At 48.4% G+C, this 19,190-nt stretch overlaps 1 protein-coding gene across 1 annotated transcript in view; it reads right to left on the minus strand.

Annotated features, from left to right (window-relative positions):
- LOC116945960 (plasminogen-like) overlaps nt 1–19,190 on the minus strand; it is a 77,836-nt gene that overhangs the window by 8,276 nt on the left and 50,370 nt on the right. The window contains exons 10-12 of the mRNA XM_076069636.1: nt 9,991–10,072; nt 4,024–4,172; nt 958–1,065 (exon numbers count right to left, since the gene is read on the minus strand). Of these exons, the coding sequence (XP_075925751.1) occupies nt 958–1,065; nt 4,024–4,172; nt 9,991–10,072 (339 nt within the window). The remainder of the gene's footprint in view (nt 1–957; nt 1,066–4,023; nt 4,173–9,990; nt 10,073–19,190) is intronic.

The following is a 19,190-nucleotide window of genomic DNA, read 5'->3' on the forward strand; positions in this document are numbered from 1 at the left end:
GAAAGTTGCAACAATAAAAAACGATAGGAGTGCAAAGTATAGGAAAACTAATCAAATCATTCATGTCAGACAGTGACATGCGTGTCAACGACACTGAGTTAATAGAAAACTGCAAGGGGCAAAAGCTTAAGAAAGGAATGGAAGTGTGGAGAGTGACCCACGTAAATCATTACCACCACAGCCGTTGCAACTATAATGCACCTTCAGCGTCAAATAACGCGCCCTGGAAGTGGAAACGTCAATGACTTATTTAGAGTGCAAAACATGGAAATGGGCAGGAAATTACCAAAAGCATTGCGAACATCGCTCGCCAGTGCGCAAACACGAGGTGAGTGCCACGCGCGTTTAGCCAGCACTGCACGGTACAAGTACGGCTGCCACGTGTCCTGCTTTCCCGGATTGTTGTCTTTTTGATGTACCCATCCTGGAAAACCTATAAGTCTTCCCGGAACATTAAAAGTCAAAATTTTTTGTCGGTTGTGTCAAATAATATTAACAACAATAATAATAAAACACACCACTCAAATACAATGCGTTTACATGCTGGCGTTGTACAATATTCTCTCTCTTGCACAATGTCCCAGATTTTTTTTTTGTGCTCGAGCAGAGGTGATGACCCTAGACTCAGGCGTCGTGTTGAAAGTGCCTTGGCCTCGCACGGCCGACCTCGGGGGGGGGGGGGGGACTCCACACCTAAGCCCGCGTGCGTGGGCGTCATGGCTCGAAGCAAGTGACAATCACAATCAGAGTGGCCCACGCCGGTCGCCACCACCACCCCCCCCCCCGCCTTAAGAGCAACGAACCGGTTGATGGGCTCGCGGTGCACGCCCGCGATGAGGCTGCCCCGACCAGCAGCCTCAGCGTCAGAGTCCGTGGAGCGGCACAAGAATTATTAATGCGCTGCGACGCTCGCGACCCCCGAGTCACCTGTGGGGTCACCGTGGTGGCACAGCTCACCTCGGTGTAGACGCCCGGAGCCGTGCCGCACGCCATGCCCCAGCTCACCAGGCCGAACAGGGCCCACTTGTCGCCACGGGGCGCCACCAGAGGTCCCCCCGAGTCACCCTTTTGTGAAACGTGGGGAGCGGGGCGGGCGGGGGGGGGGGTACAAATAGGCTCAGAAATAATAGAATGTCGAAGCGATATCTTCGGTGGAAAGTGACAGCCGCGGTAAATGCGAGGAGGCGTTTTGTCAGGCTGGATGCATCCTGGCAGTCGACGGACTCCTTTCCAGAGAGGTCATGATGGTTCGCGTTTTACCTTCATGCGTTAATTCCACGGCTTTCCTATTAAAAACTCATTACCATTTGACACCATTCAGGAGAAGAGGCCATCGATCTGATGACCCGGTCCATTTGCAACAAATGTAATTATTGCACGCAATTTACTACATTACCAAAAAAAAACATGTAAAACATACATTCCTTCAGCCCTCGCTGGGGCACAGGGGAATAATGCATTGTCATTGACAATACATGGCCACGCCATCTCTGAGCTCGGATGCTCAGATGCGGATGATCGTTGCCGTCTCTTGCAACGTCTTGGCCGTCCGCAAATCTTTACCACCATGTTTATAATAATTGCAGGGACGGTAATTACTAAAAAAATGTTTTAAACAATTCTGTGGATCGGGCGCTGATCATCTCTGTTGGCATCACCTGGAGGTGTCAAACACATACATATATAAGACGCACGTCGCAGATTGAACCCAACGTCTGGACCACATTCTTCACCGCACACCGCCGCTCAGTGTGGAGCTCGAGTGTGGAAAGTCGTTTGAGAGCGTGAAATGGTTTTCACTCGAATCGTGTTGGTAAAGAGACAGAGAGCTGAGAATGAGCGGAACCGCGAACAGGTTTAGTTTGTTTAAGAACCAAACGGTGAGCGACAAGCACCGGCGTGGGCGCCCGTATGAAGAATGCACCAAATGCGACACACACAACAACAAAAATATATATATAGTATGCTAATCAATAACAATGCCATAACTGTCAGATAATTTCTCAGGAGAGGTGGGGGATCTAAACTAATCATTTTGTTAACCTTGAGGCGCCCAACTGTCAAGCAATGCCCCTTTAATAGACGCCGCACTCAACTCTTCCGAGCTACCATTGTATCCGCCGCGGTGCTGCGCGCTGCACGTTTCGCCTTCCACAAAAAAGGCACTGCTTGCATCTCCACGGGGCTCACTCCTGATTCTAAGTAAAGAGATTGCTTCGACTGAATTGATGCCCAGGCACCTGCGCTCACCATGGCAGCCGTTAAAAAGTATAGAAGTGTAGCCAGCTCGGCATGTGACTGGACCGAACCGTGGCGCTTTAAAGAGTTGGGACCCAAACCGTGTCTCAGCCGCGGGTGATGGATTTAGTGTCTCCCGGCGCCCGCCTGAATGTGAAGGGGGTTGGGGGTGCGACGCGGCAGAGGGGGGGGGGGGGGATCACGGTATTCTCGAGTGGAATCGACCAAGTAAAATAAATTGAAAAAGAAATGGAAGGCAATACTTGACATATGGATGAATTTCAGATATATAAAATATGTGTGTGTGTGTGGGTGCGTGCTTGCGTGCGTGTGGAGGTGTTGCTTTTTTTTGTCTCTCGTCTATTCAATAATGAAAGCCCCTGGTTAGGTGCAATCAGCCGGGCTCCGCACGACGGTGACGCATGGCGCAAAATGAGAGGGCTATGTTCTTGAAGCCTTTGTGCCTGTCTGGCGTGGAGGGAAGCACATTCAGGGGCATATCTGCTACAGCAATGCTAAAATGCACATTATTCATTTACTGACGTGGTTGCGGTTGTGTGGGTGACGGTGGAGATGAAGATTGTGGTTGTGGTTGTTCTGGTGGTGGGGAGTGAGGTAGTCGCTGTTAGCGCGCTGCGCTACAGACCCGGCGACCCGAGTTCGATTCCCCCTCGCGGCCAACACGAGTGACAATTATCTGAATCAGTTGTGGGCCTCCCCTAGGTAGACATCGTGATTGGGGAGACAAAGGTGGCCGGGCGTCGTGTTGGCCACCCACCCCCTCGTGTGTCTTGCCAGCCTTCATAGGTGCTCGCTGACAGCACATGCCCAGTAGTCGTTTAAAGGCTATATGGGGGATCTTTGTATTTGTCTTGTGGTGATGGTAGTGGCGGTGTAAAGAAACCAATAACATTACGGTCATAGCCTTATAGCATTATGGAGCGGTGGAGCAGTGGTTAGCAAGATGTGCTGTGAACCCGATGACCTGTGTTCAATTGCCGGTCACAACTGACATCTGGCGCGAGCGATATCTAAACCAAACTGCACTGACCATCACGATGAAGTATGGTCAAATGGCCCCATTACTAAAAGGCATGGGGGCCTTCATCAACCAGTGGATTGATCAAGGGCAGGACATTACGGAGAAGATAATAGCTCACTAATCCTGCAAAGCCTCATTGCGTTTCCTTTCTCATTTTCAGGAGGATCATGAATTGGGATGTTTAGCCAATTCCAATCAAAAACATTCTTTTGTCTGTGGCGGTACAATGGAATACCCAGAGAATACTCATGCATAGGAGGGAATAATAGTTGAAGGTTCTCACATACGGATTCACAACCTATTTGCTGTACTGCCATCGCCGGTCCATCTCAAAACCCAAAGCGGGGTTTTTTTTTAAGGTTCAAAAATCTCCGCATGATTCGCCGTAAATTTGCCGAGGCAAAAGGGCTGCGCCCCCACCACCCCAGGCGGCGTGCTACAATGTGAATTTTGGAGGTGACAGTTAAATATAGAAACGTACTAATGGCGCAGCTTAGAATGTGCGCAAAGCACCGCCAAGAGCGGCGTGCGTTAGCGACGGAGTGCGCGGAGGCGGTCGGGGCTGGAGAAGGTTATAGTGGCGACGACGATGATGACGACGATGACGCTGATGATGATGACGAAGATGATGATGAGGACGACGATGATGATGACGACGACGACGATGATGATGGTGGTGGCAGCGTTCGGCAGGAGTGTGCGGAGATGCGTCGGTCGCGATTCCCGGCCGAGCGATGACGCACGTTGCATGCGTCTGCTCCCCCCTCCATGTAGCCGGCGCAGATGTGTCCCCCGTTGGCGCGGACGTTTGAACCGAGCAAACCGAGGCAGCGATCCAGCGAGATGTGCTTCATCCGCGCCTGCTTCAGGGCAGGAGGCACGCCCGTCGCACCTACGGGAGAAAGGGCATCGCTCGTGCGTTAATGACCGACAGGCGTCGTTACTTCTGTTCGGTTTTTTCTAACGTGTATATTTTTGGACTGCGAACTAATAATAGCAGGACGCGTGATATCCTTTACATGGATTGTTTTATTTTTGGTAAATTCAGAGATGACGAAAATGCAACCGGTGGAGAGATACCGAGATGACATCTACTGAGGAGACGGAGTGATGAAAGTCAACTTTCCCAGAGACGTTTGATTTAAAGCTTTCGTGACTGCAGGGATTCATATTCTTGGTTCTTTCGGTAAAGTCACGTAGAAGGGAAACAATAAAATAATACAAACATCAAACAATAAAATTCTCACGACGTTTCGACTGGAACACAAGCAATCATCAGGTGTGAAAACCACAGCAAGCAATTTTGAAAAAAGTGGTGGGTTTCTTTTACTTTAGCACCACGGAGAGCGATTTGGCAGTTATTCAGATGGACGAGTCCATCTATGTTCGGAAAAGAGGAGGGGGGAGACGAAAATAATGGATGCAGTCTGAAAGCCACCGTAAGCGTGAACAGGGGCGGAGCCAGGATTTCAGGCCGGGGTGACATTCAACAAATGTTAATTTCAAGAATGATTTAGAGAGTCAGGCTGTTGAACTAGACGCCATCGGTTGGCGACACACTCTGACAATGCAGTTGCACGGAGTCCGCCAGACCGAGTGTCGTACACTTATACGCAGAATGTCACCCCTGTCACCCCCCCTGGCTCTGCCTCTGAGCGTGAACAATCAATTAAGACCCGAAATGGTTTATTGAATCCTTCCAATGATTGCTAAGCCAGAATCCATCTTCTCGGTTGAAATTGTCTCATGCGTTTGTATGTGTGGATAGCCTTATGAACGAATCTCTCATGGTAGCCAGATGGCTTGCAAATAACCTCTGTCTTGGAGAAGTCAATGTCATGTGAGCCTATTGAATTATAACAGTGATCTGTCACGGCCGAGGTGTTGGTCCTACCGTGTTTTAGGTCTGCTTTGTGTTTATATTTCCGCGGAGACGTTTATATTCGTGCTGAGAGACATTGACGAGGGGCACATTAATTTAGAGAACAAATGCAAGTTGGAGACATCGACTTTGACCGCGAATAAATAAAAATGTTGTTTTTAAAAAGAGGTGGGCATGAGCAGGAGACGTCACTCAAAGGGAAGTTGGTCATTAGAGATGACGAGCCCAGAGGTGGGAAGCTCATCCGCCAGGGATGGCTGGTGGAGAAGTACATGGAGGGACCAGGAGGGATGGTAAATGATCGGGGATGCCTTCATCTTGTCGTGGATTGATCACGGCTGATGCTGCATCTGCTGCTGATGATGATGATGATGACGAAGATGATGACAGACAACGGACAAAACGTCGTTCTCCAAACAGTGTAACCACATCACTTCGTTGGGGCGGGGAGTGGTTGTTTGGGCGACTGGAGTGCGCCACCGTGTACCTCTTGAGCAAGAAAAGGAGGCGATAGCAAGCAGGTTTGGGTGGCTGAGGGAGCAGCCTGTCCCATACGGGCCGATGATTGATTTAAATATGACAGAGGGTGGTGAGTTATGAGTGAGGAAAGTGAACCATATCATGTGGTATGTGAAGAGGTGGTTTTGGGTTCGGTGACAAAGGTGCGTCTAAGCATCTCATTGGGTCAATCCTTCCGTTGAAGTGAAAACGTTTTCATTCCAGAAAGCCCCATGATAGGGTTTATCAAGGGTGGTTAAAATATTACTTCCCTTTCTTTAACCAACCTATGGTTGAATTACAATGAAACACATTACCATAATTATCAGCCCTTTTTCCACCCTGGACAAAAGTGTCCCCATATCCTGATGGTTATGGGGGGTACTTTGACCATATTTCACCACACTGGTCAGTGCGCGTTGGTGAAAGGGAGTGTTGAGAAACAGGTCAGATACCACTCGCCACTGACGAACTCGGGTCGCCAGATTCAGAGTGCAATGCGCTGACCACTGTCCCACCGCTCCACCCCAGACAATATTACAATCCATTGGCAAATTGCACCTCTGATTAGCACGGTTGGCTACGCACGTTGCGAAAGAAGTTCGACATATATGCGTACACATGTGGTAGAGCGACAATTGTGCAAAGCCTGAGTGATTTCACCTGTCCCAGTGCAGCATTGGGAGGGAAAGATAAATTCGTTCGCAGATTCGGGGGCCCTCTGCCTGCAGCGTGTGCATGACACACACTTACCATAACCTCATAATAATTGCATTTGTGTCCCGCGATGAACCGCACGGCGCATGCAGCGTTGCGTGAACGACGAAAAGGTCACACTTGCAATTCTGTCCGAAATATTTTCGGACATTCTAATTGCGCGTGACGGTTTAAATCCGGCTCTTTGGCTTTTGACCGCTTTTGTTTTGCTTGTTTATCAACGACACAAAGAACACAATGCGCCCAGATGCACATCCTTTCCACTGTTGCGCCACACACCTCCTATTCTGTCACCTCCGCTCTCCCCCCCCCCCTTCCTCCTCACCATCACTCTCTCGCTCTCTCTCATTAGCTCCCTTACCCGCAAATCAATGGTCGCTCTATGTGGCTTTTGTGAAGTACTTGAAAGTAGAGCTTATCCCCCCCCCCCCCCACTGCATCAATCGAAAACTGAAAAATGAATGTGCTCTCAATTGAAATGTTTTATTCCACTAACCCCGCCCCCCGCTCCTTTTAATTATAACAGGGAACACGAGGTCAACGTTTAATGGTTCTGTTTGATTAAATGACTGAAAAAGACCCTGTAGACCTCCAACTCGGCAGAGGGCAAACGAAACGTTAATAGGCTTTTTCATTACGTTATGTCATTATATGCCACTTTGTGTCGAGCTCCTCGCATGCCCACCAAAGGTCCAGGTTTAATTTATTTCAATTTCTGAGCTGGGAGTGAGTTAAAACAAAATATAAACAGCGAATCGGGTCGAGAGATGTTTTATTCCAGGAGGTATTTTTCCGTAACAAAAAAAATGAAAGCTCACGCAATTAAACTCTGCAGAGGTGCTGAGTGCTCGGGACAAAAGACGTTCGAGGGTCTCCGTACGATCGTGGGCCGCATGCTTCTAACGGCAGTAAAAAAAAAATGGTGCAACAAAATCATCTCTCTTTTGTACTCCCGCCTATGGAATCGCGGTCGTTGTGTTAATGGTTTTGCGAAGTTTCAATTATGCGGGGATATGTGTATACATAATATATCATTGTTACGTAATATTTCCCCCCTGGAGCAGTCCTTGAATATTCATGCACATGTATGGCTGAGATCGGCATGCTCTAAGGGTATGGTTTTTAAGAGGGGTGGAGTGGTAGAAGAGCGGTCTCGCGCGCTGCGCTCCGAACCCGGCGAGCGAGACTTCGATTCCTGGCCGCGGCTAACATCAGTGGCAAAGCGCTATCGCAACTGCTGATGCCCTCCACGTCACTGACACATACCAACTGAGCGTGATGAAGTGTGATTAAAATAAAAACAGAACTCACATGACTGGCACGCGATTATATAACTCGTTAGAATTTTCACCACTCAATTTACAGCCCTTTGTCAATCCACACTACTGGACGGATGAAATCCTCCCCTGCAGACTTTGACAGCCATGAGTGTCGTTTGACTCATTCATCATTGACGTTAGCGGTGGTCCGTTATCGAACTCAAAACTCAATGACACTGTAGCAGAAATGGCCCCTTTTTCACAGAAACAGGGACGATACGCGTTGGAGAATGTGCCATGAAGAAGGGCCATTGCCTGAAACGTCACCTATTGTATATGTTTCCTTTTTAAATGCCACGCAGTGTTATTGACAAATGAGTAACTTTTTTCTTTTCTTTCTTGGGCACCATGATCATCACCGAATCATTTGTTTAATATCGAACTAAAGGCCGCCGGGATCACAGCGCAAATAGCACAACCCCCGGCGCGGCTGTTCCACCTCGGGGTTTCTTCATTAGCCGCCACCCATCTCGGTATTTATTTCACACGGGAGTTGTCGCCGCTTTATGTCGTTCGTGAGTGGTCATGTTGTCTCAATGGTCTCGTAGCCGCACACACAAAGACCCCCCCCCCCCCATGTATAGCCTCAACAAACTGTTGGGGCAAGAGCTGTAAGCGAGCACCTATGAAGGCTGGCACGATAGACGAGGGGGTTGGGTGGTCAGCACCACGCCCAACCGCCTTTGTCTCAGCAATGGCGATGCTTTTACACACCACACTAGGTACAAATTTTGAGGCCGAGTCGACCTAGGGGAGGCCCAGGGCCATTTCATACAATAGTCGCACACAGCAACAGAACGGTGACTATCGTACCTACAGAGGGCACATGATCATTGATGATGTTGTTAATACCTTACGGCTTGATGAAAAAGGAGGTTGGGGGGTGGGGTGCAGTATCCATGAGAGATATGGCGTGCACCTGCGATGTGTGTTACAGAAAAGATAAAAAAAAAACCTGGCAGAGCCTACAATGGCTAATCACCTCCCTGGAGCATGTTCACCCCCCCCCCACACACACACCCCCCCACACCCACCCACCCACCTCCATCACGGGGTTCCTCACCCGACAGGAGGTACCGTGGCGACTTTGCCAAACACCGCGTTGATGCGCGCGCCTCACATTCTGCCAACCTTTGCAGGCATCCGCTTACGAAGCCACCGCACCGCAAGCCCCTGCTCAAAGCTCCCGTCGGCAGCGTTTACGGGATGAATGCCAATGGCCTAATTGAGGTGACTGCAGATGGGTGGTAGTGCAGCTCGGCGCAATGAGAGAGGGTTGGCACCGAGGACTCTTATGCGGTGGTCTAGTTGGGCCCTGCACTCTGCTTTAATGCTGCTTTGTGTGTGTGTGGATTATCAGCGTCGGGCGGACGCGTACCAGGCCCCTCTCGCAACTCTTGACGGTCGCGCCGTGGCTCATTAATAATCTGCACGGCTCCCTGTGGAAATGGCTGAAATCGGTACGCAGTGATTGAAGAAAGCAGACATGTTGATGTTGAGCAAAACATTGAAAAAAAGTGAAAGCAATCGGGGGGGGGAGGCGTAGTGGCGGTGGGCAAAGGAAAAGCATGAATGTAAAATTGGAAATTAAAAAAATAAGTAGAAAAATGGAAAACTCTTCCATGTAAATTGAAATACTGTTCTATAATGGCGTGCAATCTATTGCATGAGATTCCATTTATTTGATACTGTTTATGTGCAACAGGGTTCCATTTAGCTGAGTAAATTGAGCTCATTTAACCAAGTTATGCAGGACATAAACCCAATGAAATGAAATGTCAAGTTTCACAGCGGATTGTTTTGTGGCCTAATATACCCAGCGATAGTATCTAGGAAATCCATAATGACAATCCAATTCAGTTAAAACTAAATTTATAAACTAACCCTGGGTTAGCCGGTATATATATGTCTATCAATATTTGCTTTCCATGTTTATTATTTTCACTTTGTGTGGGTCAATAGAAACAATATAAACAAAAATCAACATTTTGTCAACGACTGAATCAATGGCTCCCCGTGCGTGTGATGTCACTCATGGGTGTTGTTTTACCATACTTTAACCATACTTTTACCATACTTCACCGTGCTAGTCAGTGTGGTTGGGTGAAGGGGAGCCCAGGACTGACTCAGACTTCGCTCATCACTCATACATATTAACCAAGGCCTGGACTCAAACTCAGGTCCCAGGGTTTATAGAGCATTTCAAGAACCAATGGACCACTATCAACATTGATTTCCATCCACCTTTGCTATTTTCCCTTTTCGGGGTTCAATGTGAAGATCAGTATACTCACTGTCCATGCCGTACCCGGTCAAGATCATAGTGTAGTCGTCTGGGAGACGCTCTCCACGGGATGGGAGGCAAATCAGATTGACCTGCGCACACAAAGACACACACACACACGAGCGCGTGCGTCACACACGCGGTAGAGTGGTGTTATAAAGACGCTGGGCGCTTCCGATGGTCTCCCTGGTGCTGTAACGCTGTCACCTGAGCAATGGCCAGTCCTTTAAGGAAATCGTTTAAATGTGCACACAATAACGAGGTTTTTTTATTTGATTTTTTTTTACTGTGCCATTCACCACGAGTGAACGATGAACGCAGCCCTGCGACAAATCACGCGTGCCATCAGTGTTTACTGTGTGTGGGGTATGAGCTGTGGCTAGGGCATCGGTGAGCCGAGTTAGATCCCTGGCCACGTCTCACGTCAGCGGAGATTGTACGAATTGATTCTGGGCCTCCCCCAGGTCGAAATCAGCCTCAAATGAGTAGTTCGTGTGGTCTGTAAACCTCAGCACTGTGGGTGTGGTGCTAGTTGGCCCAATAGTCTATACGAGCTGTATGGAGGATCTCTGTCTTTGTACTATCGTATACACGTGTCTAACAAATGAATATGGGGAAAGTTTCAGTTGTTATCTCTTTGCCGCAAGTTTCACTGCATTAAATTAATGCAGCTTTATGGGCAGACAGCTCTAGTGACAAAATACCTCTGCATTGAATTTAATTAATCTCCCGATCATGTCACCTGAAATTGGAGTCTCTGCCTTCCCAAAATAGAGCCTGATCCAACAGATCCTTTAAAGTGATAATGCTCAAATATTAAGCCACAATTTGAACCTTGCTCTAAGATAAAATAATGGACTTATTTGAAAGAACAAAAGCTAATTTTAAAGTTTCTGGTTTAATTATGAGTGGAATTATATATTTTAACTTCTGTCAGTGCCCGTTTAAACATATTCGATAAAATTAGCATAACCAGGTGTGGTGGCGCACGCCTGTAATATAGCGATTTGGAGGACCGAGATGGTGGATTATGCAAATTTGTGAAACTTTCAAACATACAGAGAAGTGCTGTAGCCAGGAAATTCACGCGCAGGAAATGGGTTCGTGAACCGTCTGTGGCTAATCTTTGGTTATCCCCTCTTTCTCCGCTTTCCTCCCACATGCAAGACGCTCGTGGAAAAGGAATTGGACAGAGGTGACCAGCTCACTCAGGGGCCATAGTGCTCAGCTGGCGCTGCTGAGGGCCTGGGTTCGAATTCATATCCAAGGAGCCGCCTGTAATACAAACTGGGTTCTCAAGTATTGTGAGTAGATGGTCTCATTCCGGTCACCAATGACTTCACGCACACACACAAATATCATCACGTTTCATCTGGTTCTACACGTAATTTGGATAATATTCATGAGTTTACGTTTTCTTTTTATTGAATCAATATCGGCGGTCACATCAGCATGTCAGGAGGATGTGCCCTGCGGTGTCGGCTTTCCTCCTTGTATAGGTTTATTTTCTAACGCGGTGGTCACACGTGTGCCTCACAGCAGGAAGGGTTCGATCCCCAACTTGGGCACCTTTCTATGTGGAGTTGTATGCTCTCCCTCTGTCTACTTTGGGTTTCCTCCAGCTCCTTTCTCAGTTTTCTCCCATCGCTGAAAAAAATAACGATGCAACTGGCATTGGCCAAACATCCTCATGCTGAAAATGTACATCTTGACCTAAAGCTTTCGTGACTGCAGGAATTCATATTCTTTGGGTCTTTCGGTAAAGCCACGTAGATATAAAAGCAAATAAAATAAATATAACAATATCACGACGTTTCGATCGCAACACAAGCAATCGTCATCAGGTGAAAAAACAACGTCGTGATATTTTTATTTTTTTCTATCTACGTGGCTTTACCGAAAGACCCAAATAACTGAAAATGTACCTGTAGAAAATTACTCTACTGGAATTACACGCAGCTGCAAAGCTGCATGTAGTCCTGAAAAAGACTGTTGAAACTCGATAAGGCTTCCTTTGGTAAACAAGTGTAGTATTAAGAATAATTATAGCCTTCTGCTTTGGGCAGTCGGCATCTTGTGTTGTATAATTGAAATAAAGATATACATATATTGAGTAAAACATATGTAGAAAACACTTTCATTGTGAGCTGATGAAGGCTGATGTTTTTTCAATGCTTTTTCATTGCAGAGGGCAATTTCCCTACCGACTACATTGCAAATTAGACAAATTATATTGACGCCCAATAAAGGTAATTAGGCTTGAGCAGGACACATCACTGAAAGGGATCATGGCCAGAGGTCGAGGCTAGGGATGGAGTGGCAACTGAAGGAAAGAGATTCGCCTGAGTGGATGTCCGCCGTGGAGATGAATGAAATAAAATTGTTCACATGCGCTGGACACATCGTCACATCTCAAAAGCACGAGACATGGCAAAAGCACTGGGAGGCCTTCATGCAGCAGTGGCAATATCATGGCCGATGCTGATAATATATTATTATAGCTTACTGTCAATGTTTCCATTTTAAGGCAGCCTCAATGATGAATGTGGTCATCGATATTTATTCGCGTCTGTGCAACACCACCAAAATGTTTCACCCCCCGACACACACACGCGTTGCCCCCCACACCCGAGCAAAGCCAGCGCAGCACGCTCGTACGCCCACAGCAGGGACCTTCGGAGTGCGAAGCTTCTCTCCTCAATCGCCTCCTTTTCCCCAACGCCACCTATCAAAGGCGCCCATTATTGGGATCCGCGACCGCGCATGCTGAGCGCGGTCACCGCCGCCGCCGCTGCCGCCGTCTCTCCCGACGACGCCTCGAACACGACGGCCGCGTCGTGCCGGCGCACGTGCCAAGTGCTTTGGCAGCCAATTAATGTGTTTCGGCATTTTGAATGCGAAGTGCTCGACTGAGTAAGGCTCTGGCTCGGGTAGAGGGCTTCCGTTGAGCGAATTCGCTGTTTCGCGTGCGGCGGGGCTCGCAGGTGTGGGCCTCCCCCCTACCCCACCGCCCCTGCCCCCCTTCCCCTCGTCTCGCCCTCCCATAAAAACGCCACGTTCTCGAGTGTTGCCCCCTACGTGTGTAGGGCAGTGAGCCCAACCACCTTCAATCTCTCGCCTGCCATGTGGGCGCTTAGCCTCGGGCTTGTCGTCTGCGGAATATCTGGGACCCCTTCTGCCCGAAGGTGGCTGGCCACGGCGAAGCGGGTGTGTAAAAATTATCGTTAATAATCGACTGTTGCCATTATTGTAGTTTGTATACAGACTTTTCGCGATAATCCGGAAAGCCCGAGTTTCATTCCCGGCCATAGCTAACACGGGTGGTGAGTGATACCTTAGATGGTCCTGCCCTCTGCCCCCCCCCACCCCACTCCACGCCACTTAACGAATATGCTCTGATAAGTGTGGTGAACTATGGCTAAAATCATGATATATCCATTTGGGCTACACAATGGGAAAGTACATGGCAGATAACTTGCAAAGTTGTGTGTTCAAATTCTGGTTGGGGGTGGACTCAGCCCTTAATCCCTACACGGTTTGAAAGATGCGAATCGCTTTGTGTCAATAGTTATTGCCTTGTCTAAGGACCATTACCTGCACCACAGGAATATGGACTATCCACCACTGGCTCAGGGCTGTATATGCTTTATATATATACACGCGTCTACCACAGGCGTCGAAAGATGTCCCTATGCTTAATTTGAATGGGAAAACAATATTTTACTTTGTTTCGTTTCATCCACGTTGATGTTTCGGGATATTACGCTCGATACCGCACGAGATATTGGCAGCGGCATAGTCGTCTGTGCTGGATTAGCATCTTGGTAAGTAAACGGATTTTTTTCTTTTATGACGAGTGAGCAGGTGGCGACGTAGTGTGAAGTCCAGGACTGCGCCGTGGAACAATATAAGATGTTAAACGATGAAAGTTGATCGCAGGAGCTATTGGTCGCAAGAAATGTGCCAAACCGTGGCCTTCAGCTGTGCGGAGACGTCGGTGAATTTCTCGTTGAGCAAGCCGCTGAATAGATCCTCATATTGGCATGTAAAAATAAATCATGATTTTGTTTTTTAGGCAACGATGACCAGGCTAAGGCCATTTGAATAATGCCAGACGAGAACCTTATTTTAATTATGTGCAGAAGTTGTGGATTTCCGCACGTCTGACTGGTGCCAGCGACTCGCTGCAGGAATTCCGTGCACGTTGTACGTCAGAATTGTTTGATGATTATTATTATTATGATTATTATACACAGGACCTTAGCAGAGCTGCATCGGTGCTCTGACACGCGCACACATCCGGCCGATCATGAGCAAACCTTTGCTACGTCGGTCAAAATAATAATAATGCCGGCAGCCGCTAAGAGCGTAGCACATTTTAGTCGCAGTTCCTCTCGGCAGGAAGTCCGGTGTCACAACACGACCGATCATTCTGGGGGGGGTTCCGTAGTTCACGCGGTAAGAACCGTGACCCACTTTCTCGGTGAAGGCAACGATGCTTTTTTTTTCTCTCTCTATTTTTTTTTTCCGCGAGCGAGACCCCTCGCTTATTGCAGGGAGGCGCCGAGAGTACCACCGCCTCCGCACGCCCTGGCCTCTCGGGAGGCGGACAATAGGTGCTTGTGTACCGAGCCGGCGAGGATTGACAGTGGCTCCGAATAGTGCGTGCCAAGAAGCCCAATAACAGCACTTAAATTCCGGGCTGTCAAAAAAATCGGTAAAAATATATATATTGACCTCTGCGCACACACAAGTGTGGCTAAAATTTTACACTTGCACTTAAGTGTGGCCGTGGTGGCGCATCTCAAAGTCGAAGCTAAAGCTCAGTGTGGATTTTGGCCAATCGCATTGAGTGGGGCATTGTGTGCATAACATCTTGTTTAATTCACGATTGTTTGCATTTTCCAATCACAGCAGTGAGATCATATTTGTTTGTATGTCTACGGAGCATTAATTGATATTTGTTCTGTACACCCACACAGCATTAATGAGCATGTGTGTGTGTAAGTAGTATAAATTAATTAAGAACGTCCTGCATGTCGTGCGTTTGCACAGCGTTAATTAATGCATAGTGGTTGGTTGAAGATCCATACGACATTAATGAATGAATAGAATGCATTTCTGCTTGTTTACACACCAGTAATTAATGAATAGATGCCCGTGTGCCCATGGGATATTCGTCAATTGATATGTTTGTGCGGCACTATTGTTAACAGCAAAGAGGCTCGGCGTGATGTTAAGGGAATACGGTGTGTACGCACAAACTACGCTGGAGGTTGTGCTGCGTAGCTCTCCGATGGGCTCCAATGGTTGTGCCGCGTGTCATTCAGCATGATGTCCGACATGTCACTCCACCTGCTGGGAGATCCTGCAGCTGCTGAAAGAGCTTCCAGCACATGCAGCGAAACGTCGGACATCAAGCCAAACACCACGCGGCACACCGTGAAAGCACATCAGGGAGGTGTGCACCCGTGTGCGCAGTGAATTTAGACGAGCATTCCTTCGTGTCCCTGAATCATTAGCAGTGGTCTCAGGCAAAACACTTCATTCTGAGAGTCCCAGGCAAGATACAGGCCCATAGATTTTTGAGAAACCCACCCAACATTTTATTCTCCAGGCATTCGTCTCAGAAGGCCACGCAAATAAACAGATTAAATCACCTAGCCTGACAGACTGCTGGTGCAAGTGCTATTAATGAGCAGCTTATGAATGCCTGCACAGTGCATAATAAGGTGGGCCGGGGCAAATATCACACCCACCTGCCTTTGTCTCCCCAGCGCTGATGTTGTACATGCACCAGGTACTTGTTTAAGCCTGTAACGTATATTTTATATGATTGGGTAAGGCCCAGCTCTCGAGCTCTTTTTTAGATGATAGCTTGACAAGGCGACTCATCAACTGGAAATGTACAGCGGCCGAGTACTCTAAACGCGTGAATGTTGATGCTAAATGTGGAGGGGAAACCCGGAGGGCCCGGAAATAAATCCACGCGACCACAGGGAGAGAGACATGCAAATTCCAAATAAGTTACGATCTCGCCACCACGGCGCCCCAAACTAACCAAAGGAGGCCCAGTGACCGGTTAATATACCACCTTCCAATGATGTTATCCATGGCCAGAAACCAAATCCAGGTCACCAACAAGTAATTCATGAGCACATCTTCTGTGCAGCTAGTGTTGGGACAAGTGTTGTAAGTGAGCATCTATCAAGATGTCTCCGGTGAATGAGAGGGTGGTGTGGCCAGCACTAGTGCACCTAGGAGGGGCCCAGGACCGATTCGGATATCACTCACCAGTGCGGTAAGCAGTGGTCAGCAACTAAACTCAGGTCACTGGGTTCGTAGCACAGAGTGCCAACGACTGTGCACACACAAATACACAAAGATACAGATCCCCCTATAGCCTTAACAGACTATTGTGGAAAGTCCTGTTAGCAACCCCCTATGAAGGGCATCATAGCACATGACGGGATGGTATGATCAGCACCACGCCCCACCAACCGTTGCATCCCCAATGGCGATGTTTGCACAACTTATTTACGGCTGAATAGACCTAGGGGAGCCTCAGGACCACATTTGATATTCACCATTGATGTTGACCATGAGCGGGAATCGAACTCCGGCTGTTAGACTTCGGAGCGCAGTGCGCTAACCGCTCCAGCCACCGCTCCACGCACAATCGTCACACACAAGTGGGGCTTGATGGTCATATTCCTTTGTCATTTGCTGTGCAAGGGGGAGCTGTGCAATGATTGATCAGAGTTATTCTCCGTTTGGGGGAAATGGGTGGGTTCTTCAAAGCAACAATGGATTTAGCAGGTGTTGCTAAATGAGTTAATAGACTGTATGAATTAACCGGCGGATTGAAGTTAGCATTAGGTGTATCTCATGCAGTCACATTGATTCGCACAGTCGCTCGGGATAATCTTGAATGGCATGTATTTTTCCTTTCTCTCACAAAACGGTGAAAATCCGCCTGTTGTCTGTTATTTGTGTAATTATGAATGCAAATACGTACATATACACTCGTGTGCCTGTGTGTGTGTTGTGTGTTGAGGGGAACGGCAGTGTAGTGGTTAGCGCTACACTGCACTTCGAACCCCGCACCCCAGTTCGATTCCCGCTCACGGCCAACACCGGTGACGATTATCTGAACCGGTCCTGGGCCTCCCCTAGGTCGACTCAGCCTCAAATTAGTACCCGGTGCGGAGCATTAACATCAGCACTGGGGCGACGAAGGTGGCCAGAGATGCGGCGATGGACACGCCACCCTCCTCGCGTGCCGTGCCGGCCTCAAAAACGTGCTCGCTTTACGAGACTTGCTCCAACAGCCCGTGTCAGCCATCTGTGGGGATCCTCGTCTTTTGCTGATCATACTAAGGGAGGAACAGTGGTGCAGTGGCTATGAATCCAGCAATTGACACTCAATTCCCGACCATCAGTGGCACGTGATAGCAGAGCAGGTTCTGGCCCTCCACTCGGTTGACAGAGCCTGAAACGAGTACCATGGCACGTGCATTGAATCGCACGTACGAGAGAATTGACAATGTTTTAGAATCTGCGTCTCGTGCGTGTAATGAGGTTTCGTGACCCCTGTGGTCACCAGAAGTTGCTCTATTCACCAAACTATAGAAAAAAATGGATTCTGAATCAAATTGCAACACTGGATTATGACATATCATCAAACCTCGGGGTCAGGGGCAATCATTATAGGCGTAATATGCCCTGTTAACAAGTGATGAATGCAACTGGTCTGTGACTCCACTAGGTTGGCTGAGCGTAACACAAGCACGCAATGGTTCGCAGCACACTGTGATAACGACTGCGTCACCACGCACAGTGAACTTCAGCACGCAAAGACAATGTATATTCTGAAACAGACTGCCGTGGCAATTGCTGTTTGCGAGCACACGAGGAGGTGGGTAGCCAACACAACACCCGGTCGCCTTTGTCTCCCCAGTGCTGACGTTTACTCACCACACCAGGTACTCATTTAAGGCTGCGCCGACCTTGGCGAGACCCCAGGACCAGTGTAAATCGTCGCGCGCTGTTGTCGGTCACTACACGATCGCTCACCCCGCCAGTAAGCACCAGACGGGGTCGCGAGTGCCTTGGCTTAACCGTTCACAATGGGACGAGGGACGTGGCTGGGCGTTGTGAGCCACGAGACGCACGCTTGTATGCCATGATGGCCTCAGTAGGTGACCCATGAACTGCACTTTATTTACACCAGGCCGTGGAGCAGGACCGGATTAAGGTTCTTGGATTAAGGTTCTTCTTGGAGGCCCTAGGTACTTCTGCTTCGTGTGCCATCAGTCATAACTTTCTGCAGTTGATACTACTGCTTACCCCATGTTAAGACCCTTGCACTGGTCACTTGAGAATGAGATGGTGCGAAAAGCCCCATTCGAAGATGTTATTGCTAATTTTGCAATGAAAATATCTCGAATAATTAATCTCCGGTGTTAATTGTATAACAAAAAAAACCGATTGACTCTGCGTCTTTGTATATACACTGTGCCTATCCTTGTTATGTGAATAAATGTATTGAAGAATAAATCTTGGTTAAAAAATGTTTAATCATCAAACAAAAAAAAACGTGGTCAAAATTAGTTTTCGTAGGCCCGAGGCACAGTGCCTACTCTGGCTATTGGATAATACGGCCCTGCTGTGGAGGCAAAGAGAACGTTGTATTTGGCATTGCAGTTTGGTAAGGGAGGTGTAACAGGGAAGTTAGTTTCGTGTGAGAGCATGTACCGCGTAATGCCGGCGGTGGAATAAATCAAAGAGGTGTATTCTGTTATCGTGGCTTTAAAGTTGAGAGGAAACGCCTTCCTTTAATAAGGAAGGCGGCGTTATTTATTTATTTTAAAGAATAAGAAGACTTGGCTGAGAACAAGCGAACAAAGCCAAGGCTGCAGAGACACACGCGGTTGGGGCAGAAAAGCAAAGGCCTGCACGACAAAAACGGACGCGCGTGCGTGCGCGTGACTGTTACATCACCTATCTTGCTAATTCAGCTCCAGAGGGAGAATTATTTCGTGCATTTAATCATCTGAACAGGTCCGGTAACATTGATATCACACGAGCGTGTCGCGAAGCCCCCCCCCCCCCAACCTGCCCCCCCCAACCTGCCCCTCCCACCTGCCCCCCCCCACCTGCCCCCCCCACCTGCCCCCCCACCTGCCCCCCACCTGCCCCCCCACCTGC

The sequence above is a fragment of the Petromyzon marinus genome, chromosome 25 (assembly GCF_048934315.1).
Source record: "Petromyzon marinus isolate PM22_M1 ecotype Great Lakes invasive population chromosome 25, UKy_Petmar_22M1.pri1.0, whole genome shotgun sequence".
NCBI classification, from domain to species: domain Eukaryota; kingdom Metazoa; phylum Chordata; class Hyperoartia; order Petromyzontiformes; family Petromyzontidae; genus Petromyzon; species Petromyzon marinus.